General features: G+C 53.4%; 3 protein-coding genes across 15 annotated transcripts; 2 read left to right on the top strand and 1 right to left on the bottom strand.

Moving 5' to 3' along the window:
* CD37 (CD37 molecule) lies at positions 1-5,058 on the top strand. 2 transcript variants are annotated; one of them, XM_036834353.1, is made up of 9 exons: positions 33-198; positions 305-377; positions 1,305-1,429; positions 1,552-1,626; positions 2,164-2,268; positions 2,910-3,146; positions 3,494-3,577; positions 3,864-4,164; positions 4,655-5,058. In XM_036834353.1, the coding sequence occupies exons 1-9, from the start codon at positions 130-132 to the stop codon at positions 5,032-5,034; spliced, it is 1,449 nt and encodes a 482-aa protein (XP_036690248.1). In that variant the 5' UTR covers positions 33-129; the 3' UTR covers positions 5,035-5,058. The 2 variants fall into 2 exon arrangements, with proteins under 2 accessions (XP_036690249.1, XP_036690248.1); XM_036834354.1 differs by lacking the exon at positions 3,864-4,164 and having other exon boundaries at positions 1-198; positions 4,655-5,038.
* On the bottom strand, positions 5,026-20,462 carry TEAD2 (TEA domain transcription factor 2). Of its 6 annotated transcripts, none has more exons than XM_036834355.1 (13): positions 20,414-20,462; positions 18,495-18,732; positions 18,036-18,100; positions 17,506-17,568; positions 16,362-16,373; positions 16,028-16,135; positions 15,875-15,933; positions 12,750-12,814; positions 11,552-11,700; positions 8,999-9,172; positions 7,187-7,348; positions 6,369-6,521; positions 5,026-5,827 (listed from the first exon to the last, which is right to left on the bottom strand). In XM_036834355.1, exons 2-13 carry the CDS (start codon positions 18,724-18,726, stop codon positions 5,714-5,716), a joined length of 1,356 nt encoding a protein of 451 aa, XP_036690250.1. In that variant the 5' UTR covers positions 18,727-18,732; positions 20,414-20,462; the 3' UTR covers positions 5,026-5,713. The 6 variants fall into 6 exon arrangements, with proteins under 6 accessions (XP_036690250.1, XP_036690251.1, XP_036690255.1 ...); XM_036834356.1 differs by lacking the exon at positions 20,414-20,462 and adding an exon at positions 20,370-20,388; XM_036834358.1 differs by having other exon boundaries at positions 5,060-5,827; positions 7,226-7,348.
* DKKL1 (dickkopf like acrosomal protein 1) lies at positions 8,309-25,709 on the top strand. Of its 7 annotated transcripts, none has more exons than XM_036834364.1 (5): positions 8,309-8,907; positions 22,287-22,461; positions 22,873-23,019; positions 23,141-23,233; positions 25,305-25,709. In XM_036834364.1, exons 2-5 carry the CDS (start codon positions 22,306-22,308, stop codon positions 25,614-25,616), a joined length of 708 nt encoding a protein of 235 aa, XP_036690259.1. In that variant the 5' UTR covers positions 8,309-8,907; positions 22,287-22,305; the 3' UTR covers positions 25,617-25,709. The 7 variants fall into 7 exon arrangements, with proteins under 7 accessions (XP_036690259.1, XP_036690260.1, XP_036690258.1 ...); XM_036834365.1 differs by lacking the exon at positions 8,309-8,907 and adding an exon at positions 21,753-21,791; XM_036834363.1 differs by lacking the exon at positions 8,309-8,907 and adding an exon at positions 21,837-21,867.
* Positions 25,710-26,308: the final 599 nt, after the last annotated feature.

Raw genomic sequence — 26,308 nt, 5'->3', positions numbered from 1 at the left:
TCTTCCTTTCTCTTCTCTCTCGGCCTCTCCCTATCTGTCTCACGGTCTTTCTTTCCGCCTGCGTCTCCCTACTGCCACCACCCCTTCTGTCCTGTCCCTCCCACTGTTCTCTCACACCTCTAGAAGAAGATGTCAGCCCAGGACAGCTGCCTCAGCCTCATCAAGTACCTCCTCTTCGTTTTCAACCTCTTCTTCTTCGTGAGTTGCCTCCCGGCTCCCCAGCCCACGCCCCAGCCCCTGCCGCAGCTGCCCAATCTCAAATCCCCCTTTGCCCACTGGCCACGCTCTCCTCTCCTCTCCCCAGGTCCTAGGCAGCCTTATTTTCTGCTTCGGCATCTGGATACTCATCGACAAGACCAGCTTCGTGTCCTTTGTGGGTAAGGGAGCTGGGGCAGTCCGGGTGGGCCTTCCTGGAGCAGGCATGAACTGGGCTCCCTTCCAAGGACCTCCTGTGGTCTCCCTCATCCCAGGGAGGCCCATGGTGCCCAACTCCCTGTTCTGATCTCAGGCTCTGCTCCACCACTTGCTACTGCCATAACTCTCCGAGACTCAGCTTCTTCCTCTGGCAAATGAGTTGTGCATACCAGTAATAATAATGGCCATTTCTCAGACACTTCCTAGGTGTCAGATCTTGGGCAGAGGCTCATCAGATTCTCCCATAAATCTTCCCTCTCTTGAGGCTCAGAGAGGGGAAGTCACTTACTGGATGTCACACAGCAAGGAAGTAGAAGAACAGATTAACACTCATAATAATTGTAGGAAAATAACAATGGAGTAATAGTCAAAATCCTAATAGCTCATATATAATAAATGTTTGCCCTGTGTAGAGGACCAGACTGAACACATGCCTCCCATGTGTTCCTCAAAACAACTCTAGGAAATAGATAGCATTATTCCCTAGGTCTCAGGGAGGTTTAGCTGGCTGATCCAATGTCACAGAACAAGTGATGGGGCTGAAACTATTGGGGGTGGGTAGGAGCTGACGGAGGAAAGAGAGACTGAGAACAAGAGGGAAAGACAGAGACCGGGAAGAAAGAGGGACAGAGATCTAGAAAGAAGGGAACAGAGATCCAAAGAGAGAGAGGGACAGAGACCCACAGAGAGAGGTGGAGAGAATCCCAGAAGGAAAGGGATAGAGAGATTCAGGGTGGGACAGGGACAGAGGCCCAGAGAAGAGGATGCCAGGAGCCCAGGAAGACGTCCCCCAGGTTACTGTTCCCGCTTGGGTGGTGTGTGGGTATGGAATGGGGCTGCCTGGAGCTGTGCACATGGAGCCAAACATCACTGTTTCTCACCTCCCCCAGGCTTGTCCTTCATGCCCTTGCAGATCTGGTCCAAGGCCCTGGCCATCTCAGGAATCCTCACCATGGGCCTTGCCCTCCTGGGCTGTGTGGGGGCCCTGAAGGAGTTCCGCTGCCTCCTGGGCCTGGTGAGTGCCCCTCCCCCCTCCATCCCTAGGCTCATTCACATCTTGCCCTCAAATAGAGCCCTGGCAGCTCCTTCATCCTGCGGAGGGATTCAGCCTGACCTCTCCACTCTGCCCCTCCCCAGTATTTTGGGACACTGCTGCTCCTGTTTGCCACACAGATCACCCTGGGAATCCTCATCTCCACTCAGAAGGTCCAGGTGAGTTCCCCTTCTCCTCCCCCCAACCCCAGCTAGTGGGCGGTGGAAAGAGATGGAAACAAAGGCAGACAGGGGCTGACATAGACAAAGAGAAATAACAGAGAAGACAGAAAGAAACAGAGACACGGAAAGACAGAGACAGATGCAGAGACTGGCAGAGAGACACAGAGAAGGAGCTAGAGACAGTTAGGGCCAGAGAAAGACTCACCGACACGGACAGAGGAAGAGAGACAGAAATCCAAAGGGAAACAGGAAAAAAAAAACCCTCGGAGAAACAGAAGGCTCCGAGAAAGAGACAGAAACCGAATGAGATCATGGGAGATAGTGGAGAAACGGAAAGACAGACGATAGAAACAGGCAGAGAGAGAGATTTTGAGGGATAGAGACATAGCTAGACATTCAGCGAAAAACCGAGGCCGACCTGAAGATGCTCAGGGACTACCTGAGGCTGAGACAGCCACGGAGTGGCTGGAGTGGGTTGGGGCAGATGGCGGTGGGGAGGCAGGTGGTGGTTCATCCTCACTCTCGGCCTGTCAGCTGGAGCGGAAAGTGGAGGACGTCGTGCTGAAGACGATCCAAACCTACCGCGCCCACCCGGAGGAGACGGCTGCGGAGGAGAGTTGGGACTACGTGCAGTTTCAGGTGCGTGAGGCCCCCACCCACCAGGATCCCTCCCTCTAGCTCTGAGACTCTGACGTGGCTCCGCCCACTGCCTGGAAGAGACTTGGCCCCGACGCGACCCGAGCCCCCAGCTGTAGGACCCTAATGTAACCCTACTCACCTACGCCACCTCCAGCCGTGGCGACGTGGCCCAGTCCCCCAGCTCCCAGCTCCTGCAGTGGCTCCGCCCCCTGCCTCGACAAGACTCCGCCCTCAGCCCCAAGGCCCTAGCGTGACCCCACTCCCTGCCCAGTAGTGACTCTGGTTCCCAAGACACCCGGCCCAAGTGAGGCTCCATTCCCTGGTCACTCACATGACCCCGCCCTACCATCCATTTGTCCCCTCCCTGAGGCTGAATTGTACTGCCTACCCACTCTTCAGTCCACTGCACGATTCTGCAGCTCCTCCCCCCAGCCCCATGACCCCTACCCCCGTGACTCGTCTCTCCCAACCTCATGTTCCCCTAATGTCTCCTGGCCCAGATCACAGTCCCCCACCCTGCACCCACCACTTAGCCCTCTACTCCCCAGTATGACCTCATACCCATCACCCAGTCCCCTCATCCCCCAAAGCATCTTGCATCCCTCCAGCCCCTGTTCCTCTGACTCTTGTCACTCTTCTAGCTGCGCTGCTGCGGCTGGAACTCTCCTCAGGACTGGTTCCGTATCCCCAGCCTGAGGAGCAACGAATCGAGAGGGCACCGCGTGCCCTGCTCCTGCTACAACTCATCGGCGACCAACGACTCCGCAATCTTCGATAAGATCTCCTTCCCTCAGTTCAGCGGGCTCGGATCACTGGCGCGGCCCCGACACAATGCAGACATTTGCTTGGTCCCCGCGAACAGCTACATCTACCGCGAGGTGGGGAGGACTTGGAGCGCAGGACGTAGGAGGGGTCTGACAGGGTGGAGCTACGAGAAAGGGCGGTACTACAAGAGGGGCAGAGCTCCTGCAAGGGGCGGGGTCTTTTGAAGGGCGGGGCCTAAAGAAAAGGCCTAGGCGAAAGGGCAGGATCTGGAACGCTGATGCCTGGGGAGGGGGAAGGCTTGGACCGGCCGAAGCGGAGAGACTAGAGAACCCTGGTAACTAGGGAAGGGGGGCGGTACCTGAAAGAAGGGTTAGGGCTGGGCGGAGGAGAACAGTGGGCCCGGGCTTGAGGGCGAATCCCAGAAAGAACCCTACCCGTAACCTCTCCCCTATATCCCCAGGGCTGCGCACGGAGCCTCCAGAAGTGGTTGCACAACAACTTCATCTCCATAGTGGGCATTTGTCTCGGCGTGGGTCTACTTGAGGTAATCTGGTCCCGCCCCCACTCGCGATTGGTCTAGGTGGCCCCGCCCCAAATTGCGCGTCCAACCATTCTCTCCGGGAAAAGCTCATGCGTGATAGAGCGTCAGCCAGTCCAGGCCCTCCTGAGGCTCCACCAGGGACGAGGGAGGAGACCTACCCTCTGTGAGCCCTGATTGGTTGCGCGGAGGGAGCAGGCGTTCCCGCCCTTCCTCGCGAGGCTCCCATTGGTCCTCCTTGGCATATCAGCCTCCTGCTATTGGCCGCAATATCCCTCCCCTTTCCCCTCAGGTGAGTGTGGCGGGGCTGAGCCTGCTACTACCACGCAGCATGCTCCACCAGGAACGCCAGCCGCAGGTGCCGGATGCCTATTGTTCGAACCCCGGGCCGGGCCCGAGCACCGATGGCAGCGGCGGGCGCTATGGTGTGCTGAGCAGCATGGGGCGTAGCGGCAGTCTGTGGGTTGGCTGGGGCATGGCGGGTGCCTGCCCTAACTGGGGGGACAAGGCCCCGCAGGGTAAACTGCCCATGGCTCTGGGGCCCTGGCCGCTTTGGGATCAAGACGAGGAACAACCTGAGACCGGGAGTGCAGGCGCGGAGACGGAGGCCGAGATGGAATTAGAGGCCGAGACGGAGGGCGAGATAGATGAGCCTCCGGAATAAAGGACTTTGGGCTTTCTCCGGATCACGCTGCTGCTGACTCTAGACCTATGCTAGACGCAGCTGGATTCCCCCTACCCCACCCTATTCCTTCCGGCTTCAACTCTGCTCCCACCCCTCCCCGGCCCGCCCGTATCTTTGGTGTCCTACCCAATGACCTCTAGCCCTTTTACCCTTAATTCCGCCATATTCTCCAAACTCCCGTCCCTGACTGAGTCTTTCACAACCAGGCCCAGTTCTCCCTCTAGTCCCGCTCATCTCCTACCTACTCTCCTCTCCACACCTCCCATGACGCAGCCCCGCCCAACTCGCGGGCCCTTATTTTCTTCCCCAGGCCCCACCCCCTAGGTGTTTTCCCTGGGGACCCCCGACGCTCCCCGGCACCCCCTCGACCTCCCTGACCGCGTCTCCTTTCTCTATAGCTCAGCTTCATGACGCTCTCCATATTCCTGTGCAGAAACCTGGACCACGTCTACGATCGGCTCGCTCGGTACCGCTAGGCCCCGCCCTTCCCGAAGCCCCGCCCCGACCCCCTCAAGTACCCTGGGCATTTAGTTCCCTGTCGCCTGTAAATATTTGTTTAATCCCCAGTTGGTCCCAGCCATTGAGCCCTCATTCCCCTCGGGGACCCAGATGTCTGCCTGCCCCGCTGTTGTCACCTCTCCCGTGGGACCTGGGGTTTCCGGCCACCAGCTTCCTGCCCCTAAAGACACCTCATTTCTTTGCCTCATCTGTCGGCCTACCACCTCCCACTAGATTATTTTTAGCCCAAACGCCAAATAAATCCCCTGCATTTTGGTAAAATAGCTTTATCCTCTGTCAAAACACAAACCAACACACTTTGGGGGGAGGGGAGGAGAAGGAGGCAACACAGTCTAGCCCCACGGCTCATTTAGAAGAGGACATGAGATTTAAAAGCCTCACCCCACTGCTTGCCCAGCTGAGAAAAAGTCACGACCCTAACACCCACTTATAAATATCTCTTGTTATATTAAAAAAAAAAAAATATTTCCAGGGCCCACCTGGCTCTACTCCTGCACAGAAAGGGTTAACCTTCAAAATTCAATATCAGGGTCCCGGGATGGGGCTGGTAAGGAGAGGCAGATTGGGAAGAAGGGGGGTGCTGAAAAACAGAGGGACAAGCCAATGTGTAACTGGGGCCCTCCAAAACATCCAAAACAGAGAAGGGGGAGGATGCCTGTCAGAGACAGAAACCAGTGCTGTCCCAGGGGTTGTCTCACTCCTGTCCCCAGTGTCAAATGCTCTGGAGTGATCTGTCCTTTCAGACACCCCTGTGAGGTCCCAATATCAGGATCCATCCTTTCCTCTCAGTCCCAGCCCATTCAACTCACCACCGAGCTTTTAAGGTCCTAAGAGGAAGCAGCCCACCCCCCACCCCCCAAGTAAGAAGCGTGAGGAAAGCTGGAGGTCCTTCCTGGGAGGAGGGTATTCCGGGAGTGAGCCACTTCTGGGGCCCCCCTTCAGTCCCTGACCAGGCGGTAAATGTGGTGCTGGGCCCCCCGCTCACTGGTGGAGACCTCGAAGACATAGGCGGTGCAGAGCAGCAGTTCCTGGGTGTCTCTGTTTGTCACCACCTGCCAAGGAGGCCAGGAGAAGGGGTTTATGCTTGGAAGGGAGGGCAGGGAACACTGTGCCCTCCCCGAGGAATCATGGGATACCCAAGAAAGGGATCCCCACCATGTCATGTTCCCCCAGGTAGATGGGATGCCAACATGCCAGGTTCTAGGTCTCAGGGTCAGTAGGGAGGGGCCTCACATCAGATGCTATATCACATTACAGGGTCAAGGGGGTCCCCACCACATCATACTTCCCAAAGTTAAAGGAGATTCTACCATATCATGTTCCCTGGGCTAAGGTTAGGTTCCCTGTGAAGGGGGTCCCCTAGGCTGAAGATCCACTGTGGGGTGTCCTCCAGGTCAATTTCCCTTTTATGAGAATGCTGTGGAATCCCCACCATAACAGTTCCCTGGGTAAACGGGTCCCCTAAGCTAAGGGTCAAGTGTGAGGTCCCCACTGTGTCAGTTTCCCAGGTAAAGGGTCCCTAGGCTGAGGGTCTGTTGCAGGCACTCCCCTCCACATCAGGGTCCCTGCTCAGGCCCAGCACCAGCGCATCACCTGGAGGATGGTGAAGTTCTCCAGGACACTGTTCATCATATAGCGCTCGGGCAGCTGCCGCAGCTTGTGCAGAAAATTCACCAGGTACTCACACATGGGTGAGCGCAGCAGGCGGTACACGAACCTCCCGTCCTCCAGCTGGGCACGCTCCGTCTGAACCAGGGGACAGGGAGTGGAGAGGACAGTGACTCAGAGACACAGGGGTCACCCCAGGAATTGAACCCCACTCCATGCCACCTCTCAGATGCCACACCCACTCCCCACTGCCATCTTCCCTCCATTGCCCCATCCACAGTGACCAAAGATGGGACCCTGAACCCTTGGGTACCCAGCTCAGGATCACTGAGCCTGGAACTAGGGACCCCTCCAGCCCCTTGAAGCTGTTCTCTGAACCCTCAAAACCCTCCAGGCCCTCAGATACCCTCAAACCCTCCGAAGACCCTCCATGAGATCTCCAAAGTCTATTTGACCTCTGTACTTGAGAACCCCCTCAAGCCCTCTGCAACCCCTAAGTGTGACCCTTGAACCTCCTTGCCCTGCGGACTCCTCCAAATCCACAAGAACCTTTTGAATCTTAGTGACTGTAAATCTCTGTACCACACAGTATCTTTAAACCCTCAAAGTGACCCCTACACATCACTTTGGAACTCCGGATTAGCTCTAAGCCCGTGCATTAAAGAGGTTAGGACACCCCCCACCCACCATGCAGACCCCCAAAGGCCTGAGCTGTCGTGGCTCCCAGTCCATTTAGTCTGCACCCCCAAAGTGGCAGGTGGCTGGGCGCTCACCCGCCCAGAGCTCCACCCCTCCAGCCTCACCTCCACCTTCTCCACCACCTGCTTGCCAAAGGAGCAGACCTTGGAGGAACAGGTGAGGGTCATGTGCTCCAGGCTCTCGTACTGGCTGCTCACTCCATAGAAGCCACCACTGCTACCGCCGGCCCCCACCTCCTCGCCACTTGGGCCCCAGTTCAGGTCCGCCTGGGGATGGGGAGGCACAGGTAAGTTGGAGGGGGTGTCCCTTATAAACAGTGGGGACTCTTCTAAAGTGGGAACTCTGCTCCATGGCCTGGTGTCACCCATTGCCCTGCAGCTGCCCATCCCTCTTCCTCAACATTTAAAGTCCCCACCTCTCCATGGGCCAGTTTCTGGAGAAGACCCACCGTTCCTTCCATCAGTGTTAAAGATGTCTGGGTCCCCCATGGTCCTGACCCTCTCTCCTCAGTAACTTCCCCACCAAAGAGGCCCTGGAATTCAACTTTTTCTCCTGAAACCCCCAACTCAGGAGTTCAGCCCCTTCCAAGGGCCTGGTTACTAAGGAGGCAGCTATTCCCTAGCAACCAGAGGCTCTCCCTCAGGGCCCTTCCTGACCCTGGTTGCTAAGACAAGTGGCTATTCCCTAGCAACGGGGCATGGTGAGGTCTGGGGAAGCCTGACTCCTCTCTAGAAAACTCTCCCAGGCCCTTTCAGCCAATTCTCAGATGTCAGATCCCTTCATGACCCCAGTGGCCAATTGGCAGACAGTCCATTAGGCCAAGTGGAGCCTAATGAAGCCTAAGACCCCATCACACCTTTGGTCTGAGCCCCTTGGTCACCTTCCTGGGAGGCACATCTCTTCCTTTTCCTAACTGTAGTTGCTAACTTGGTCAGGTCATTCTCCAGGGTGGTTTAGTCCTCTCCCCAGAGGCCTGACTCCATCCATCACCCTGGCAACAGGGCCTTGTGAAGCCAAAGAAAACAGAAGGTCTTCCCGGCCACTCCCCTGCAGCCCTTCACATACTGGGCTTCTGAAGGGTTGCTCTCCAGACCTGGGACCCTGTGAGGCCTGTCTTAAGCCCTAGCAATGCCTAAAACTTCAGCAACACATCCTCAGAGCCGTCTCAGGCCTCCACATCACATACCAGAGTGCTTCATAACCATGGAAGCTACAGGCTTTCCTTCTCAGAGACTACGTAGATCCCTCCACAGCCCTGGTTACCACAAGAGTTAGCACGACCTAAACATTCACAATATTGATTGAACCCCTATAGCATCAATCATTGTACTGGACACCACACCAAATAAGCCTAAGAAACCCTCTTATTCACAATTACATACCTGGCTTAGGGCTTATATACATTAAGTGCTCAATAAATGACTGCTAAATAAATACAGGACTTTACAAAGCCACTCCCCAGCTCCTTCAGTCGCTTCCTCAAGGCCAGACATTCTTAGCAACAGGGTCTGGTGAAACCCAGTAAAGCCTCGTCCCCTCTTTAGAGACCAAACACTCCAGGATTCATTTGCTAAGGGGAAGGAGCCATTCCTTAGCAACAAGGTTTGGTGTGGTCAGGTGGTATATAGGGAAGTCTGAAATGTCACAAGCAAATCCCCAGGGCCATATCAGTCGCGTGACTGGGTGTGGCAAAGTCTAGTGGGACCTGGGGAGGCTGGAGGTCTCTACACCTGCACTGGTCCCATCCAGAACTCCTTGGTGTTCCTTGCTGCTGAGGGGGCTGACACTCTGAGCCATGAGGACTGGTAAGGCCCAGGCTGACCTGGTAAGTCCTGAGACTCTCCGTTAGAGCCAGTGGCCTTAGCTAGGAGGCCACGTGATTTGTGAGCACTTTTGTTTTTGGTGGTGGAACTCACCCAGAACTTGACCAGGAAGAAGGCGTGGGGGGGCCCACGATCATACAGCTCCCGCAGACCACCCTTTTTCTCAGGGAATTTGTCATAGATCTGCCGGACGTCCACACTCTCGAGGGGGGGCGCTCCGGGGCTGGGGCAGTGCTGGCTGATGTGTACAAACAGGTGCCTCTGGTACTGAGGAGGGACAGCCATGGGTGAGGAGTGGGAGATGGGCTGGACCCCCAGCCCTCACTGCCCAAGCCCATCCCACACCCCGTCACCATCGCCACAGCTCCTGCTTGCTGTTCCACTGGGCCCAGCTCTCAGGCACTGTCCCTACTCCCTGCTGCCCCTTTACTCCCGCAGTATCTCAGTCCCCAAGCCCTGTCCTTACTGTCCAATTCTCTGCCCTGTCCCCTGCTCTCCATCCCCACAGCCCTGTCCTCTCCCACCCTCACCCCAGCCTTCTCCCTGGCCTCCCAGCCTCCAATCTCCTCTTCAGTTCTTCACTCACATGGCTACAGAGCTAACCCTGGCCCTCCCCTGCTCATAATCCTCCCATGGCTCCCCAGTACCCCTCGGACAAAGCCCACACCCCCTCAACCTGGCCCTGTATTGAATAGGTGTTCATGGATGGATGGATGGATGGGTGGAAATCCACAGAGCCCACATCAGGACTTCCTATCTGTTCTTATTCTTATCACTTCTGTCCATACCCTGAAAATATTCCCCTTCTTCTCTTCCAATACAAATCCTCCTTCTGTCTTTCCAGGCCCAAGTCCATCCAAATCTGCCTCTTCCTGAAAGCCTCCCTTGACTGCAGTCAGATGGCATCTCTATACCCTACCTTTTCCGTGGTTCCCCATTACCCTCTAAACAAAGTCTGGGTCCCTCACTCAGCTTGGCAATGCCAGCTCCTCCAGAACCAGCACCTACCCACCTATCTGCAGCCTCACCAGCTCCCACCATATTCAATTATTTGTTTCCCTGAAAACTTCATGCTGTTTCTCTCTGTGTGTCTGAAACATCCAGTTCTGCACATGGCAAATTCGTCTCAGGGAAGTCTTCACTCACTCCCCAGGTATAATTACTCCTCTGTACACCCATAGAAATATGAGCTTCCCCTATCCCAGCACATACTTGCTATTCAACAGACATCGGTCGAGAGACCTACTGTGTGCAGGCACTATTCTGGGTCCCAGGGCTACAAGGGCAAAGTCCCTTACCTCATGGAGCTACTGGCAGGGACAGAAATTTTTTTAAATCATTCCATGGATAATATAACCTTCAGAGAGTGACATATGCTATGAAAAAATAAAGCATAGTAATGTGGGCAAGACTGTCATTTTCCATAAAGTGACTTGGGAAAGCCAGTCTGAGAAGACAATCAAGCAAAGGCCTGAATGAATGGAGGGAGAGAATGGGGATATCTGGGGAAAGGACATCCAGATGCAAAGGCCCTGAACCAAGAGTGGGCCTGGCATGTTTGAGAAAGGGCATGGCGGTCAGTGTGGCAGAGCAGAGTAAACAAGGGTGAGAGGGCAGGAGGTAAGATCAGAACAGGAATGAGGGTCAGATCAACCAGAGCTTTGTAGGCAACTGAAAGGACTTTAGCTTTTGTTCCAAGTGAGATGGGAGGGTTTTAATCTCATCTTACTTGGGTTTTACCAGGACCACGATATACAGCAACTGGCGTTTAGGTCACTATGGCAGAGACTGCCGTGTTCACAAATCCCAGTTTCTTTTCACACAGCTAAACTACATTTCCCAGGCTCCTTTGCAGTTAGGTGTGACCACGTGACTAAGTTCTGGCCAGTGGGATGTGAGCAGACCTGATAGTTGCCACTTCCAAGCCAGATTCATAAAACCTGCATAAGTCTTGACTCTCTGCCTTCCACCATCTGCCAGCCAGATGCAGAGCATCCAGCAGCATCTTCTGAAGCCCTAGAAAATGGCAGAGCCGCAAAATGGAAGAAGCCTGGATTCCCCAAATCACTGTGTGGAAGGCTCCTACCGACCAGCCACACTGACATGTTAATGAGTGAGAAACTTCTATGTTGTTCAGTCCCTGAGGGTTGGGAGTTATTTCTTCTAACAGTCAGTCCACTCTGACTAATATGGCATCTGTCTCCATCCTAGGCCAGGAAAGCTGGCACCTAGAAACAGATTTTCTTCTCCAGGCTCCCAGTATCCACCCCAAAGCCTGGCACACAGTAGGCACTCAAAAATGTTTACTGAATGAATGAACGATGTCCTGGATGATTTCTCTGGCCTTTCCAATCCATGACCCCATGACCTTCCACTTCCTTTATTCCCGTAGTTCTCAAAGTGTGGTCCCTGGACCAGCAGCATCAACATCACCTGCGAGCTTGTTAGAAACGCAAATTCTCAGATCCTACACCAGACCAACTGAATCAGAAATTCCAAGGGTGGGCCTAGCAATCTGTGTTTTAACAAGCTCTCCATGTTATTCTGATACATGCTAAAATTTGAGAACCCCTGCTTTATGCTTTCCCTTCCTATAACCCCCTTCATTCCAAAACCCCCCAGTGACTATCCCAAAATTTCACTCACAGAGTCAGCTGCATCCGGAGGTTCCACAAAGGCCGAGAACTCCACCAGCTGCAACCGAGCAGTGCCCAGAGCCCGAGCCTGCCAGGCTGGGGGTGATGGGGCAGGTGGGGGCAAAGCAGGAGGTGAGAGGGCTTGGGGGGGCTCGTACCCTAGAGAGAGAAGAACAAACAATAATAATTGCTAACATTTATTGAATATATCAAGCACTGTTCTCTCTTGCCTGCCTCCACTTAGAAGCTGAAAAAGCTAAATACTCACTTTCCCAGCCTCCCTTGCAGCTAGAGGTGGCCATGTGACACAGTCCTGGCCAATGAGACGTTAGGGGAAATCTGCTGGGGGGCTTCTGGGAAGGAGTTTCTTCCTGAATGAAAAAGACAGAACTTTGGGAGGAGAAAGCTTTTGGCTCTGGCCAAGTCCTGCTTGGGATGTGATGCCTGGAGTCACAACAGCCATCTTGGGATAATAAAACAGAGGCCAAGAGACCTATAGAGATGCCAGTCCTGATACTGCTGAGCTGCTGAACCAGCACAGGAGCAGCCCACCTCCAGACTTTTTGTTATGTGGAATCATTAAAGCCTTTACTATTTAAGGCACTGTTAATTTGGATATTCTGTAACTTGCAGCCAAAAGCATTCCCAATTGATGAATCTGTGGAACCTGAGAGCTCTCTTTCACCAATGTGAGTTCTTAGGACCACATCAGCATGGACTTCTGGAAGCCATCTTTGCTACCAGGTGGGCAGAGCCTGCCTGGGAATGAAGCCACCACAGAGGAAAGCAGACCCAAGCAAGTCCTGATGCTACCATTTGAGCCCCTGGATCCAGCCATGCCTGAAGCCATAACTCCTGAAATATCAGTTACCTGAACCAATAAATTCCCCTTTTTTTTTTTTTGGTCATCTAGCTTGATTTGGGTTTCTGTCACGTGCAGCTAAAGAATCTTGATTAATATATCAATGTCCCTGATGTCCTTTAGGTTAGCAAGTGACAGACCATAAACCCAGTAGATCTGGCTACAGAGGCCAGGCTCTTAACCACTATAAATTCTGTGACTCATCTTTCCATACCCCCACAGGCCCTGCCTGAGAGCTGGATCTCAGTAAGAATGTATCCCCTGATCAATGGAAGGTTGAAGGAAAGGCAGTCAGGGCTGAGAAGAGAGAGGGGAAAACAAGAGAGGGTGGAGAACAGGCTCTTACCTGGGAGGTCAGTAGATGGAGGAGTCAGTGACAAGGAGAACGGTGTCTGCGAGAATGGCTTCACACTAAAGGAGAAAGGAAACTGGGGGTCAGTAAGAAGGAAAGATGCTAATCGTACCAGCTAACATTTACTGAGGGGCCATGACAAGCCAGACCCTGTGCAGGCACATTATGGGCACCATTTCACTGAAGCCTCACAGCCTATATGAGGTAGGTGTGATTACTGCTCTTCTCATTTTGCATAGGAGGAAACTGAGACAAACAGGGGTCAACTGACCCGCCCAAAGTCACACAGCTGGCATGGTGGAGCCTGGGCTCAAACCCAGATCAGTCCCAACCACAAAGCCTGTGGTCTTGAGGATATTTTGGTGCCTCTCACAAAATGGCAAAAAGAGAACACAAATGGGGTCTCAAGAGGTGGGGAGAAAACAGAACAAATAGGAAACTTGGAGAAAGAGGAGGCTGAAGGCTCAAGAGGGTAGGGAGAAAATGACCAGAGGGACATCAGGCAAAAGTTCAGCGTGGAGGTGAAGCACAACAGAATCTAAAGCAGTGTTGTCCAATTCCCAACAGCCAAACACAGAAGCAACCTAAGCATCCATCAACAGATGAACGGATAAAGAAGATGTGGTACATGTGCACAGTGAATACAACTCAGCCATAAAAAAGAATGAAATAATGCCATTTGCAGCGACATGCATGGACCTAGAGATTATCATACTAAGTGAAGTCAGAAAGAGAAAGACAAATACCGTATGTTATCACTTATATGTGGAATCTAAAATATGACACAAATGAACATGTCTACAAAACAGAAACAGACTCACAGACATAGAGAACAGACTTGTGGTTGCCAAGGGGAGAGGTGGGGGAGGGATGGACTGGGAGTTTGGGATTAGCAGATGCAAACTATTACATATAGGATGGATAAACAAGGTCCTATTGTATAGCTCAGTTAACTATATTCAATATACTGTGATAAACCATGATGGAAAGAATATGAAAAAGAATGTATTTATATATAACTGAATCACTTTGCTGTGCAGCGGAAATTAACACATTGTCAATCAACTATACTTCAATAAAATAAATGTTTAAAAAATAAAATAAAATAAAGCAGGGCTGTCCAATAGAATTTTCTGCGATGATGGAAATGTTCTGTATCTGTGCCATCCAATACAGTAGCCACTGGCCACATGTGGCTACTGAGCACACGACCTGTGACTACTGAGTATGAATGTGGCTAGGGTATTTGAGGAACTGAATTCTTTTTTTTGGCCACGCTGAGCGGCTTGCGGGATCTTCCCAACCAGGGGTTGAACCCGGTCCACAGCAGTGAAAGCACCGGGTCCCAACCACTCTACCGCCAGGGAATTCCCAAGGAAGTGAATTCTTATTTAATTTTAATTAACTTAAATTTCAATAACCACATGCGGCTAGTGACTGCGGTATCCGACAACAAGGCTCTAGAAGCCAATAACCTCTGGGTAGCCCAGGAGATAGTGGTGAGGAGACTGAGATGTCAGAGGGCAGGCAGAGGCCAAGTGTCAAAAGATCAGGATAAGAAAGACACAAACTCCATGGACATTTAGACCTGAACCCGCAGAAACCATAACCTAGTACTTGCCATCCCAGTTCTGAAATCTAAACCCCTTTTAGATTCTGAAATCTAAAGGGCCTCTGGGGCCCTTTCTATCTTCTACCCTCTTACCCATGAGGTCCACTGCTCAAATGCCACCTCCTCAGAGAGGCTTCTCATGACCCCTGTCTAAATAGAGGATATATACCCTGCTTTATTTCCCACATTTATTCTTTTCTTATTAATGCTTATTTATTTATCTATATGTTTATTGTCTGTCTCCTCCCCTCTCCAAGTATATAAGCTCCACGAAAGCAGGAATTCTAATTTGTTCAATGCTGGGTCCCCAATACAAAAAGAGTACCAGGCACTTAGTAGGTGCTCAATAAACATCTGACTGACCAGCCAATGGCTTAATACTTCTCTCGGTTTCTGGAACTCCCCAAACTTTCACACCTCAGGACCTTGGCACATGCTGTTTTCTCTACCTAAAATATTCCCAACCCCGTTATGTACCCTGCTAAGTCCTACTTGGCCTTCAATGTTACCTCCTCAGAAAAACCCCCAGAACTCGCTCCGTCACCCAAGAACCTGTTTTGATTCTCCCCACCACGGCACACACTTCAATTCTGTGTTTATTTAGGTGATGATTTAATTAACATTCGTCGCCCCCATTTGACTATCAGCTCCATAAAAAGTGGGACTCCGATGCCCAGTGCGATGTTTGCTGAACCACCCCTCCTTCCAGCCCAACCCTCTCCCCTGCAAACCTGTAGTTCCTTCAGCCCCCAGGGACTTGTTCTGACCCTTTCCTGTGTCCCCATCCAGCAGCACCTCCCCAGCAAACTTTTTTCTCTCCCAGCCTGGATCCACTGCCACCTCCATGGGCTGAAAACTCCATTCCCCATGAGCCTCTGGGGCCCTGTCTATCTTCTAGGCTTAAAACATATCCTGTCACCCTCAGGGCTCTCTCAGAGCTGAAAAGGGGCCCATTTTCTTCCTTCCGACTCTGAGAGAAGATAAAGAGCCCTGCTCTACCCTCAGGCCCAAGAACCACCTTTATGGGATAAGAACAAGCCTTTCCCATGAGCCTCTGGGGCCCAGACAGACAATCTCACTGGGAGGTCATTATCTCCATGGGCATCCTATAGGCCCCTCACATTCATCAAATCAATCCCATGCTGAGCTTATTTTCTCCTCAAACCCACTCCTCCCCCAGGTTGCACATTTCTGGATGGTCCCACCAACCCCAGTCACCAGCCAGACCCCAAGCACTCTCCTTGCCTCGTCCCTCCTTCTCAGTCCATCAGGTCCCAGCCCCATCCCTCCTTCTCCTCTCTTCCCCATCCCCTCCTCACTATCCCAGCTCAGACCTAGTCCTCTTCTCCGGACCACTGCCCCAGCCTCCTCCCTGGGATTCAAATGCAGATAGCCTGACTCCAGAATCTATGCTCACAAGAGGGTTGGGAGCTGGAAGATGGGGTGAGAAAGGGCTGGAGGTCGGCGGAGGGGGAGCAGGTGCTGAGCCAGAATAGCAAGTACTTACTCTGGAACATTCCAGGGGGGCCCAGAACCCCCCGACCAAAACTGGAAAAGCTCTGGGGCCTGAAGAGACAAAGAAGGGGGCTCGATCAATTTTCTGTTGAAATTCAACCCCACCCCTCCAGCCCTGAACCCCACAATCCCCAACCCAGGCCACCTGAGGACCGGCGGGACCAAGTTTGGCCTGCAGGGAAGGTGCTGAGATGAGCTGGGCTGAGGACATGGTGGCCATTGTCTGGAAAGCCTTGTCCTTGGAAACCTGGTCCTGGAGGAGAAGTTGGAGGTCCATGTTAGCGGGAAGTCCCAGTCGATACAGGAAGGGTGGGACAATGACATGGCAGGGCAAGCCCGCAGAGATGCAGAGTTGGGGAGCCAAGGCAAAGGGTTGGGTGAGGGTCCAAATCCCTCTCACTACAGCCCCCTGCCCCTCCTGGCCTCCTCAGGAATGTCTGGGAAAGGGAGAGGGTGGGAGGATGGGCAAGGGGACTTACCACATTCAGGGCCTGCCCATGGGGGTGGGGGAGGGTGCCAAAGGAAGAAAGAAAACATGACTTAGGAAATGAGGCCTGGACTGCCCCACTCCACCTTCCTGCCCTCCCAACCCCTACAGCCCAGCCACCCTGAGCTGAGCGATGGGAGGAAAGGGGAGCAAGGGATGAATATAGAACAGAAAGTAGAGAAAGCCAGGCCTAGAGGAGGAAAGGGGTTCCCATGCCCAGAATAAAAGCAATGAGGGTTTCTAGGTTCAGAAAGAGCCGGAAGTGGAGGTTTCCGAATACACAGGCAACAGGAAATGAGACTTTTAGACCCAGAGAGAAGAGACGGTGAAGGTTTCCCAGCCCAGACAGGACAGAGGGGGACAGTGAGGTCCAGAAAAGACCAAAGACTGGGAGTGAAGGTTTTCAGACTTAAAGAAAAAGGATGGGGAGGCTTCTGGGCACAAAAAGAACAGGAAGTAGTGGTCCCCAAGTCCTAAGGAAGAGGCAGAAAAGACCCCATACTCAGAGGAGTAGAAAATGAAGGTCTCAGGCCAAGAGGGAACAGGAAATCCAGAGGATGCAAAAAAGAAAAGGGATATGAACATCTCCAAAAGGAAATGAAGATTTCTGGGCACAGAAAATGCAGGCAGGCAACATGGAAAGATGAACCAGAAGGAGACAAAGAGGAGATCCTCACAGCATAAGAGGGAGAAGGCAGTGAGGGGAGGGGAGGGGGGAGGAGAGGAGAGGGAGGGTGAAGACCCCAGTAGTCAGAGGACAGGCCCGACGCCCCATCCTTCTTGCCTGTCCTAAGCTAAATCTCGGTCCCCCTCTCTCTATGACACTCTTCTTACCCAGGGTCTCTATTCACCCCCTTGCTGGGCCACTAACCCCCACCTTGGGTCTCTGTTCCCCCCATCTGTCTACCTCTCTGTGTGACTCTGTCCCCATCTCTGGGTCTCTGTCCCCCACCCTGGGTCTCTCCCTCTTTCTTTGGACCTCTGTTGCCCCTCTCTCTCTGGGTCTCTATACCCTCCACCCAGGTCTCTGTCCCCCTCTCTCTGGGTCCCTGTCCTCCTCTCTCTGGGTCTCTATCCCCCCTCTCAAGGTCTCTGCCTCCCTCTCAGGGTGTCTGCCACGGTCCTTTGACCTCTACCTTGAGCTTGGACTGGATTTCCCTCGATTTCCTTCGGGCCAAAACCTGGATATGACTAGAGACCTGAAGGGAGTGACAAAGAAGCAGATTCAGGCCACGGTGACTCACCCCTTGCATCCCGTACCCCTTCCCTCCCTCCAGGTGCCCCATGGAGCTGCTGAAACACAAAAGATGACAAATACATAGAAAGTGCCAGCTGTCTTGGAGTGTAAGAACACAGATGCGTCCATAAAGGCTATTCTTTTCTCACTAACACTACTGATCATCCCCACACCCAGCAAATCCGGGTCTTATTTCTCTTCCCCATCCTTTTCTCTTTGGCTCTTCTGGTCTGTCTTACCCTCTAGTTCTCATGCAACTGCTAAGAGAACTATACCAAAATAGGCACAGTTAGAGTGTACTAACAAAGGGGCCAAAAGAAAAGACAAAAACACATGAACAAGCCTCTCCTCTAACGTGAATCTGCTGGTAGGCTGACCCTGACAAGACAAGCCCACTCCAAACAGAAGCCCACAAGGCAGTCCTGAGACCTGTTTGCGAGTTCGAGTCTTCCCTGTTCTCAGCTTGATGTAGCGGGCAATCAGTTCATTCCGACCTGAAAAGTCAAAGATGGAACAGAGTTAGACCTTCAGCAGAACTTCCTAACAGAGAGGACACCAGGGAAGGAGAGAGAAGCAACATTTCCCAGAGGTCCACAGCAAGCCGGGGGCTACAAGGGAGAGGAGTTACGACTGCAGGCTTTGGAGCCAGGCTGCCTGGGTTCAAATCCCAGTTCCGCCACACACTGGTTCTTTGTGGCCTCAGGCAAATCATTTAGCCTTGCTGGGCCTTGGTTTCCTCATCTGTGCAAATGGTGATGCTAACTCCTACCTGAGTCATTCTGAGGACACAATGTGCTTTTATGTGAACTGTGCTTAGAGCTCCATCAGTGTTGCTTAATATTTTTATTAACCAGTGGGGGCTAAGGCAAAAGAGCGGGCTGGACTCACCATACATCTTGCCTTCATCGGACAGGATGATTTTCCGCCGGCCACAGGGTGGGTAGATGGCCAGGGCCTCCTGGAAGCTCTGCTCGATGTCTGGACTCCAGACACCCTCTGCGTCTGGGCCCCCGTCTCCCCCCGCCCCCTCACTGCCGCCAGTGCCCTCCTCGCTTCCTTCCTCACTTCCTGTCCAGCCGCTGCCATCGTCCAGGGGGGCCCCAGCCCGGGGTTCCCCCATCTGGGCCTGGAGGAACACAGAGTTCAGCAACGTTCCCCTGACCCACCCAGAGGGACCTCAGAGCAGAGTGGGCTAGAAGTCCAGACTGCTGGGTCTGAGAGAGGAGGCTGGGGGCACCCAGACCCTTGGATCTGAGGGAGAAGAGGTTCGGGGATCTGGAACCCTGGGTCTGAGAAAGGAGGGGGCTGGAGGCCGAACTCCTGGATCTGAGGGAAGCAGGAGACTGGGGGCCTGGACTCCTGGGTCCTGGAGGAGAAAGGGGCTGGATTTCTGGGGAAGCTTAGGGTGAGAGCGTTATCCTCTGTGTTCTCAAGGGAGCCTGGATTGTGATGAAGTCTTGAAGACCCCAGAGTAATTAATGACTAGGGTCCAGGAGGGCTGAAAATTTGGGTGTGGATTACTGGTTTAAAGAAGACAGGAGTCAGAGCCTAGTTGCAGGGAAGGGGGACGTGGGTGAGATCTTCTCAGTCCCACTCCGAGAACAGGTGCCAGGATGTGAACAGCAGCTGCTAGAAAAGAAGGAGGGGCACAGGCCCTAGTAAGGCTGAGGGGAGATCCAGAGAGAGGGGGACAGAGACTTAGAGAGAGAGAAGGACAGAGTCCCAGAGAGAGGGAACAGAGACCCAGTGTCGGGGGACAGAGACCCAGAGGGAAGGGGACAGAGACTCAGGGCACAAACTCAAGCCAAGACCAGGAAAGACCTACAGAACCACAGACTGGGGGGCAGGGGCGCCCTGCCATCAGGAGAGTCAGAACAAAGGGCCCAGGCGTCCCCTCCCCCAGTTTCCCACAACCCCCATCAGGGGAGGGGCTGGCCAGCGAGGGCGCCTCCTCTCTGGCCCCCGGCCCCGCCCCTTCCCTCCCCTTCCCCCCCCCCCCCCCCCCCCCCCCCCCCCGCCCCGCGGCATGGGCTCAGATCCAACTCAAGTTCCCAGTGACTTTCCGGAGGCCGGGAACAGGGGAAAACTTTTTCCAATACAGTCAGATCCCGCCTCCCTGGCGGCTCCACGTCTTCCACAGCTTTCCCAGGACCCCAGAGTCCAGGCTCCCAACCCCCTCCTTCCTCGGACCCCGGAGCTCCGGCCCAGACAAAGACCCCTGGCCGAGCCCAGTGGCGCTGAGGCATTCAGGACCCCCGTAGGCCAAAATCCCAGCCCAGCTCTCCCCCATGTGGCCAGACAAAGGGACAGAGGAGCTGAGTCAGAAAGGTCCCCACTAATTTCCTGCCCCAGGCCCCAAACCTCCAAAGAGACAAGACTGAAGATCCAGAAAGCACCGTAGCCCCCCCTTCTGCCACCCAGGAGGCCTCCTTTCTCCATGAGGAGGACCAGGCGCCCACAAATGACACACACAAACCAATTCGATCAGAAACAAGCATGGGGCCCTTTCTCACTTGAAACCGATACTTCCAAAGACATTTCCCCCACAGTCCCCAGTCCTCACCGACTCCCAGGCGCACACTCCCAAACTCAGACCCATCAACAGACACCCCAACACTGGCGAAAGTTCCAACTCCACACTTAGACTCAGTCACGAGCGCAAACTCGGGCCCCCCCGGCAAAAAAAGGGCTGCAAGCAATTCAGAGACGGTCCCACAAACACCTCAACTCATAACGCATAACTTCCCACCCGAACTCACACACCCCGAAGCAGGATCCCCGACTCCCGCCGGCGCCTTCCTACCTACCTCCCGGCCTGGGGCTGGGGAGCCGCGGGCGGGCGGGGCGCTGCGAGGGAGAAAGTTGCCCGGGAGCTTTGTTTGGGAAAAGTGGGAGGGACCGGAGGGGGGGCGGGTCCGGGCGCCGGACAGCGGGAAGGGGGATCCGACGGTGACAGTCTGGGGGAGGATTTTTGCTTTGGGAAAAGACAGGTGAAGTCTAGCTGGGGCCTGGTGAGAATTTCGGGATTCTGATGCTTGGAGCCCTGAGAGAGGAGGAGAATTGGGGGTCTGGACACCTGGGTCTGAGGGAGGATTGATGGGGACCAGGAAACTTGTCTGTATCTGAGAGAGAAGGAAACTGGGGGCCAAGATTCCTGAGTCTGGAGGAGGAATGGTCTGGGTGCCTGGACTCCTGGCTACCCTCTAGTGTAGTCTGTGTGTTGGAGATGTGGAAGTGATTGATAGGAACACAAAAGAATCCTGTTCAGCCTCAAGTATATTTTTGAGACTAGAGGTATGGGGATGGGTTTTTGCTTGATTTCCACTGATTTCTTTTGCTTGATTGGTTTCCTTGTGACCTCATCAGAGTTAAGGGTCGTGAGCAAGACGACTGGGAGTTTATTGGATGTTCACCAAGGTGGAGACTCCCGCATCCACACGCACTAGTAGACTAGAGGTGGCAGCTGTCCCAGGACCCGGGGAGAGCCTCGGTGCCTGAGGAAAAAGATGAGGGTCCCTTAATTATACCCCTTAAAGATGAAGGGTCCCTTAAAGATGAGGAGTTGAGTGTTCAAACTCAAGAGACAAGAGGGGCTGGAGTCCAGGCTCTGGGGTCCTGAGGAAAAAGGGAGCCCGGATTCCGGGTTCCTTGTAAGGTGGTACATAGGACTGGATTTAGGGTTTCTTGAGAGGGCGGAGCTTTTTAGTGGAACCGAAGAGGGCTCGGGGTTCAGCGTCCCTACACTGCACTGTATTGAGCGTATTAATCGTTTCAAAACCTGGAGAAGACGCAAAAGGACACGGAGAAACTCTCAGAGATAGATACAAAACTAAGCAGTGGGATAATCAGAAGGACTGCTCGGACACGGGTATTTCATGAGCAGAGAGAGCCTAGAAATGGAACTGAGGGCGCTAGGGGCAAGATCTGGGGCACAGAGGCGTGGCCTAGGTGCGGGGGCGTGGCTCTAAGTCAGGGGAGGGGCCACCTGAGATTGCAGAGTGACTCCGGCACGATGGCCACGATCAGAGAACAGGGGCAACACTGGGTCTCCAGGGCCGAGGTCAACCGACAGGAGCGTGGTCTGACTATGGGGGTGTGAACTTGAAATCAACGCCCGGCTCTGGCTCAAGGGGCGTGGCCCTTCCCTTAAGGGCGTGACTGTCCAATAGAGGGCTGGGCTCATAGGTGAGGTCAGCAGATGGGGGCGTGGTCAGACAATAGAGACGAGCCTAGGCCTCGCGGAGCTCATCCAACGCTCCAGGTATCCGGCCTGGGCTCGAGATCAGAACTGTTTGGATTTAACAGTCCGTGGACGGCCGGAGTCTGAGAGTCCGGTGACCGGGCTGTGGTCTAGTATAAAGGCGGGTCCCAGAAGAAGGGGCGGGGCGTGGGAGAAGGTGAGGAGGAATGAGATCTGGATACGAATGTGGGCGAAGGAGAGGAATGAGATCCGTCGTGTGAGGCAGAGCCCAGAAGAGCCGGGCCTGAGGGGAGGGGAGGGGCCTGACACGATGGAGGGGGTTGGAGCAGAAGATAAGGGGGCGGGGGGAATGGGCGGGGTGTGCGGAGTTCCTGGGCCGAGGATAGGAAGGAGTTGTTGTCTAGGGTGGGGGTGGGGGCACTTAGGGGACGGAGACTTTATGGGGGGCGGGGGGGCTCTGACCCCTGCCCTTGCCACAGCCTCCCGGCCCGCCCCGCAATGTGGCACCCGCTAGCCCTGTTGCTGCTGCTCGCCTCTGCCTCGGTGCCCCCCTCCACTGCAGCCCCGATCCGCGATGCTGACGCCCAGGAGAGCTCCTCGGGTTTTCTAGGTCTCCAGAGTCTCCTCCAAGCCTTCACCCGGCTTTTCCTGAAAGTAAGCGCTGCCGTGTGTTGGGGAAAAGAAGAGGTACCGAGAAGAGGGACAGGGGCAGATGGTGACTGAGGGATGGAAGGGGTTCAGGGAGACAGAGTGGGAGACGGGTCGCGGCCAGATAGAAAGATAGACAGAAAGAGGAGTCAAGGGACAGAGAGAGCGTGCAACAGGGAGACCGAGAGACAGGAAGAGAGGGAGGGAGACAGGCAGAGAGACAGACAGACAGGAGGAGAGAGGGATGGGGACAGAGAGACAGAAGACAGAAATAGGAAAGTAATGGGACAGATGGGGAAAGGAGGTGACCTGGTTAGGCCCTAACGGTCAGAGGATGGAGAGAGAAGGGGATCCTGCCAAGGCTACAGATGTCCTGGGGAGTCCGGAGGTCCAGCAGCTCACCAATTCCTCCCCCAGCCCCAGGATGACCTGCTGCGGGTCATGGACAGCTTCTTCTCTGCTCCTATGGACTTCCGGGGCCTCCCTAGGAACTACCACCAAGAAGAGAACCAGAAGCACAGGGTGGGAAACAAAACTCTCTCCAGCCACCTCCAGATTGACAAGGTGCCTATGCCAGGAAGTCCCTCCTGGAGTCTCCCTAAGATCCCTCATGCTGCAGTATCTGTCAGGGAGGAGGGCATAGGAGGAAAGAAGTTTTTTCTTACTCTCCTTCGGGTCCTCACAGGTGACCAACAACAAGACAGGAGAGGTGCTGATCTCTGAGAAGGTGGTGGCATCCATCGAGCCAGGAGAGGGGAGCTTGCAGGGTGACTGGAAGGTTAGGACACGCCCCCAGCAAAGTGTCCAAGCCCAAACACTTTCTGTAGTTTAGGAGGAAAAGATGAATTGACTCTCCCACTCCCTCTGTGCTGGACACCCTCTCTCTGGGCCTCAGTTTTGTCATCTGTCAAAAGGGACTAACCAGGTCTCAGAAATGAGGTTTACAACCTCAGAGTACATCCTTGCTTGCTTCAAACCCCAGAGGGTTTTGTAAGCCAGAAAAAGTGCTTTTCATTCCAAGTGTTCGGTGAGATTCACCCTCGTAAACCTCAAAGTGTGTTTTGATCTCAAAGTGCTCTGCAAACCTCCAAGGATTTTTTAATCTATCCCGAAGTGCTTGGTAAATCTCTCCCTTGTAAACATCAAAATGTGATTTTTAATAATTCCTAAGTACTTTATGAACCCCAAATGCTTTGTGTATCTCACCTTCGTAAACCTCTAGGAGTGATTCTAATCACAAAGTGCTTATTTTTTGATCCTAAAATGTTGTAAGAACACTCAAGTGCTTGGCAAACCCACATGGTTCTCCCACACACACTCCCAGATTTTTATTTTAAAGATTTCAAATCTACAGAAAAGTTGCAAAAACAATAGTACCATAAACCTGTATCCACTGTTCCACAGAGCAGGGTTTCGCAACATCAGCACCATTGGCATTTGGGGCTGGATAATTGTTTGTTGTAGGGGGCTGTCCCGTGCCCTATACGATGTTTAGCAACATCCCTGCCTCTACCCACTAGATGGAAGTAGCACCCACACCCCCTCCAGTTGTGACCACCAAAAATGTCTCCAGACTTGGGCTGAAAACCACTGGCCTAGATTCACCACTTGTTAACATTTTACCGTACTGACTTTCTTTTTACTTTTTTATTTTTGAACCATATGACAGTAAATTATTGACATCATGACACTTCACCCCTAAATCCTTCAGCAGATATCTCCTAAGAATAATGCATTCGCCTGCGTGACCACAGTCCCATTTTTACACCCAAGAAATTTAACATTGATATCAGACTATTCTCTCTGTATTAGTTTCCTAGGGCTGCCGTAACAAAGTCCGACAGATTGGGTGGCTTAAACAACAGACATGTGTTGTCTCACGGTTCTGGAGGCTAGATGTCCAAGATCAAGGTGTCAGCAGGGTTGGTTCCTTCAGAGGGCTGTTGGGGAGAATCTGTTCCATGCCTCTTCCCTAGCTTCTGGTGGTTTGCTGACAATTGTTTAGCGTTCCTTGCTTGGCACATAGATGCATCATCCCCATCTCTGCCTTCGTCTTTGCATGGGGTTCTCCCTATGTGCATTTCTATGTCCAAATTTCCCCTTTGCATAAGAACACCAGTCATATTAGATTAGAGCCCACTCTAATGACCTCATCTTAACTAATGAAAACTACATAGTGACCCTATTTCCAAACGAGATTACATTCTGAGCTACTAGGGTCCTAATGGACCTCAACATATGAATTGGAGAGTGGGGGAGACACAATTCAACCTGTAACCATCTCCTATGGGGCTTCCCAAACCTCAACGTACTGAAATGTAGACTCTGATTCAGTAGGTCTGGGTGGGGTGGGGCCCGCTCATTTGCATGTCTAACAAGCTCCCAAGTGAGGCCGACCCTGCTGGTCCACAGCCCTCACTTTGAGTAGCAAGGACCGAACAGACATTGAAATGTCCCTGCTGGACCAAAAGCTGTCCACAAGAGCTGACGTGATTGATGTTTGATCCAGATTTCAGTCAAGGATCACGTGTTGCAACTGTGGTCATGACTCTTTAATCCCAAAGTGCTTTCTTTGTACCTTTCAAACTGCTTTCTAAACCTCAGGGAATGCTTAATCCTAAAGTGCTTCTGAAACCTCCAAAATGTGTTTTCAAACCCAGAGGAGTCTATAAATCTCAGAGTATTTTTAATTCTAAAGCGCTTATAAACCCGCGTGTTTTGTAAACTGCAGGGTGAGCTTTTAATTCCCAAAGCATCCCATAGGTGGCAAAGTGGGTTGAATATGCCAGGGGAGCATCTTGAGCCTGTCACTTGGAGTTTCAGAGGGTCTCCTTGTCTCTCTTCACCAGGTACCCAAGATAGAGGAGAAGGAGGCCCTGGTGCCTGTGCCAAAGGCCGTGGACAGCTTCCACCCGGAACCCCACCCCCAAATGACCTTCTGGATCATGAAGCTGCCACGGCGGAGGTCCCACCAGGATGCCCAGGAGAGCAGCCACTGGCTCAGTGAGAAGCGGCACCGCCTGCAGGCCATCCGGGATGGGCTCCGAGAGGGGACCCGCGAGGACGTCCTCGAAGAGGGGACCCAGAGCTCCTCTCATGCCAGGCTGCCCGCCCGCAAGACCCACTTCCTGTATATCCTCAGGCCCTCCCAGCAGTTATAGGGGTGGGGACTGGGGAACACCTGCATGTACCCCCCCCCACCAGACCCCGCCCCAGCCACAATATGGAAATTAAACTTTTTCTAACATCCAGCAGTACTGTCTCCTGTGGAGATCTGTCCCCAGGCCTCAGCCAGCCAAGCCATGGCAAGTCCCCCCAACCCTAACCTTCAGCATGACATCCGGCTGAGCTGTTAGTTCCTGCCAACGTCTCTGGGTTGTTTTCTGATTCAGACGCTGTCTGTCTTCTGACTGAGCAACTCTGTGACCTCCAGCCCCATCAGTATCCTCAGTCCCCATCCCTGTCACCTCCAGCTCTGTCTGCCCTCTGGCCCCCAGCTCTTTCACTCCAGTCCCGTCCGTCCACTCTGCCCTTGCATTAGTTTCCTGTTACTGCCGCAAAAAATGACCGCAAATGTAGCAACTTAAAATGATACAAATGTATCCTCTCACTGGTCTATAGGTCAGAAATCCAGGATGGCTGGGCTGGTCCTCTGTGCAGGTATCACAAGGGCAACATCAAGGTGTTAGCCAGCGGGGTTCTTACCTGGAGACTCTGGGACAACTCTGCTTCGAAGATCATTCAGGTTGTTGGCACAATCAAGTCCCTTGGGGTTGGACTGAGGTCCCTGCTTCCTTGCTGGCTGTCACCTGGGCCACCCACACTTAGTTCATAGAGGTCTCTCTCCGGTTTT

This window comes from Balaenoptera musculus, chromosome 19 (assembly GCF_009873245.2).
Source record: "Balaenoptera musculus isolate JJ_BM4_2016_0621 chromosome 19, mBalMus1.pri.v3, whole genome shotgun sequence".
Classification (NCBI taxonomy): Eukaryota; Metazoa; Chordata; class Mammalia; order Artiodactyla; family Balaenopteridae; genus Balaenoptera; species Balaenoptera musculus.
Note: the sequence above shows the minus strand (reverse complement) of the source record. Positions and strands in the feature narration are given on the sequence as shown.

Bases quoted from the DNA above. Each gene is read 5' to 3' on its own strand.
- CD37 (XM_036834353.1), top strand. From the start codon at position 130: ATGTCAGCCCAGGACAGCTGCCTCAGCCTCATCAAGTACCTCCTCTTC. The intron at 1,627-2,163 runs GTGAGTTCCCCT...TCGGCCTGTCAG, and splicing joins TCTCCACTCAGAAGGTCCAG to CTGGAGCGGAAAGTGGAGGA. The intron at 4,165-4,654 runs GCGCGGAGACGG...CTTTCTCTATAG, and splicing joins ACCTGAGACCGGGAGTGCAG to CTCAGCTTCATGACGCTCTC.
- TEAD2 (XM_036834355.1), bottom strand. From the start codon at position 18,726: ATGGGGGAACCCCGGGCTGGGGCCCCCCTGGACGATGGCAGCGGCTGG. The intron at 12,815-15,874 runs GTAAGTACTTGC...TTTCTCCTTTAG, and splicing joins CCCCCCTGGAATGTTCCAGA to TGTGAAGCCATTCTCGCAGA. The intron at 7,349-8,998 runs GTGAGTTCCACC...CCCCATCCCCAG, and splicing joins TCTTCCTGGTCAAGTTCTGG to GCGGACCTGAACTGGGGCCC.
- DKKL1 (XM_036834364.1), top strand. From the start codon at position 22,306: ATGTGGCACCCGCTAGCCCTGTTGCTGCTGCTCGCCTCTGCCTCGGTG. The intron at 22,462-22,872 runs GTAAGCGCTGCC...TTCCTCCCCCAG, and splicing joins TCACCCGGCTTTTCCTGAAA to CCCCAGGATGACCTGCTGCG. The intron at 23,234-25,304 runs GTTAGGACACGC...TCTCTTCACCAG, and splicing joins GCTTGCAGGGTGACTGGAAG to GTACCCAAGATAGAGGAGAA.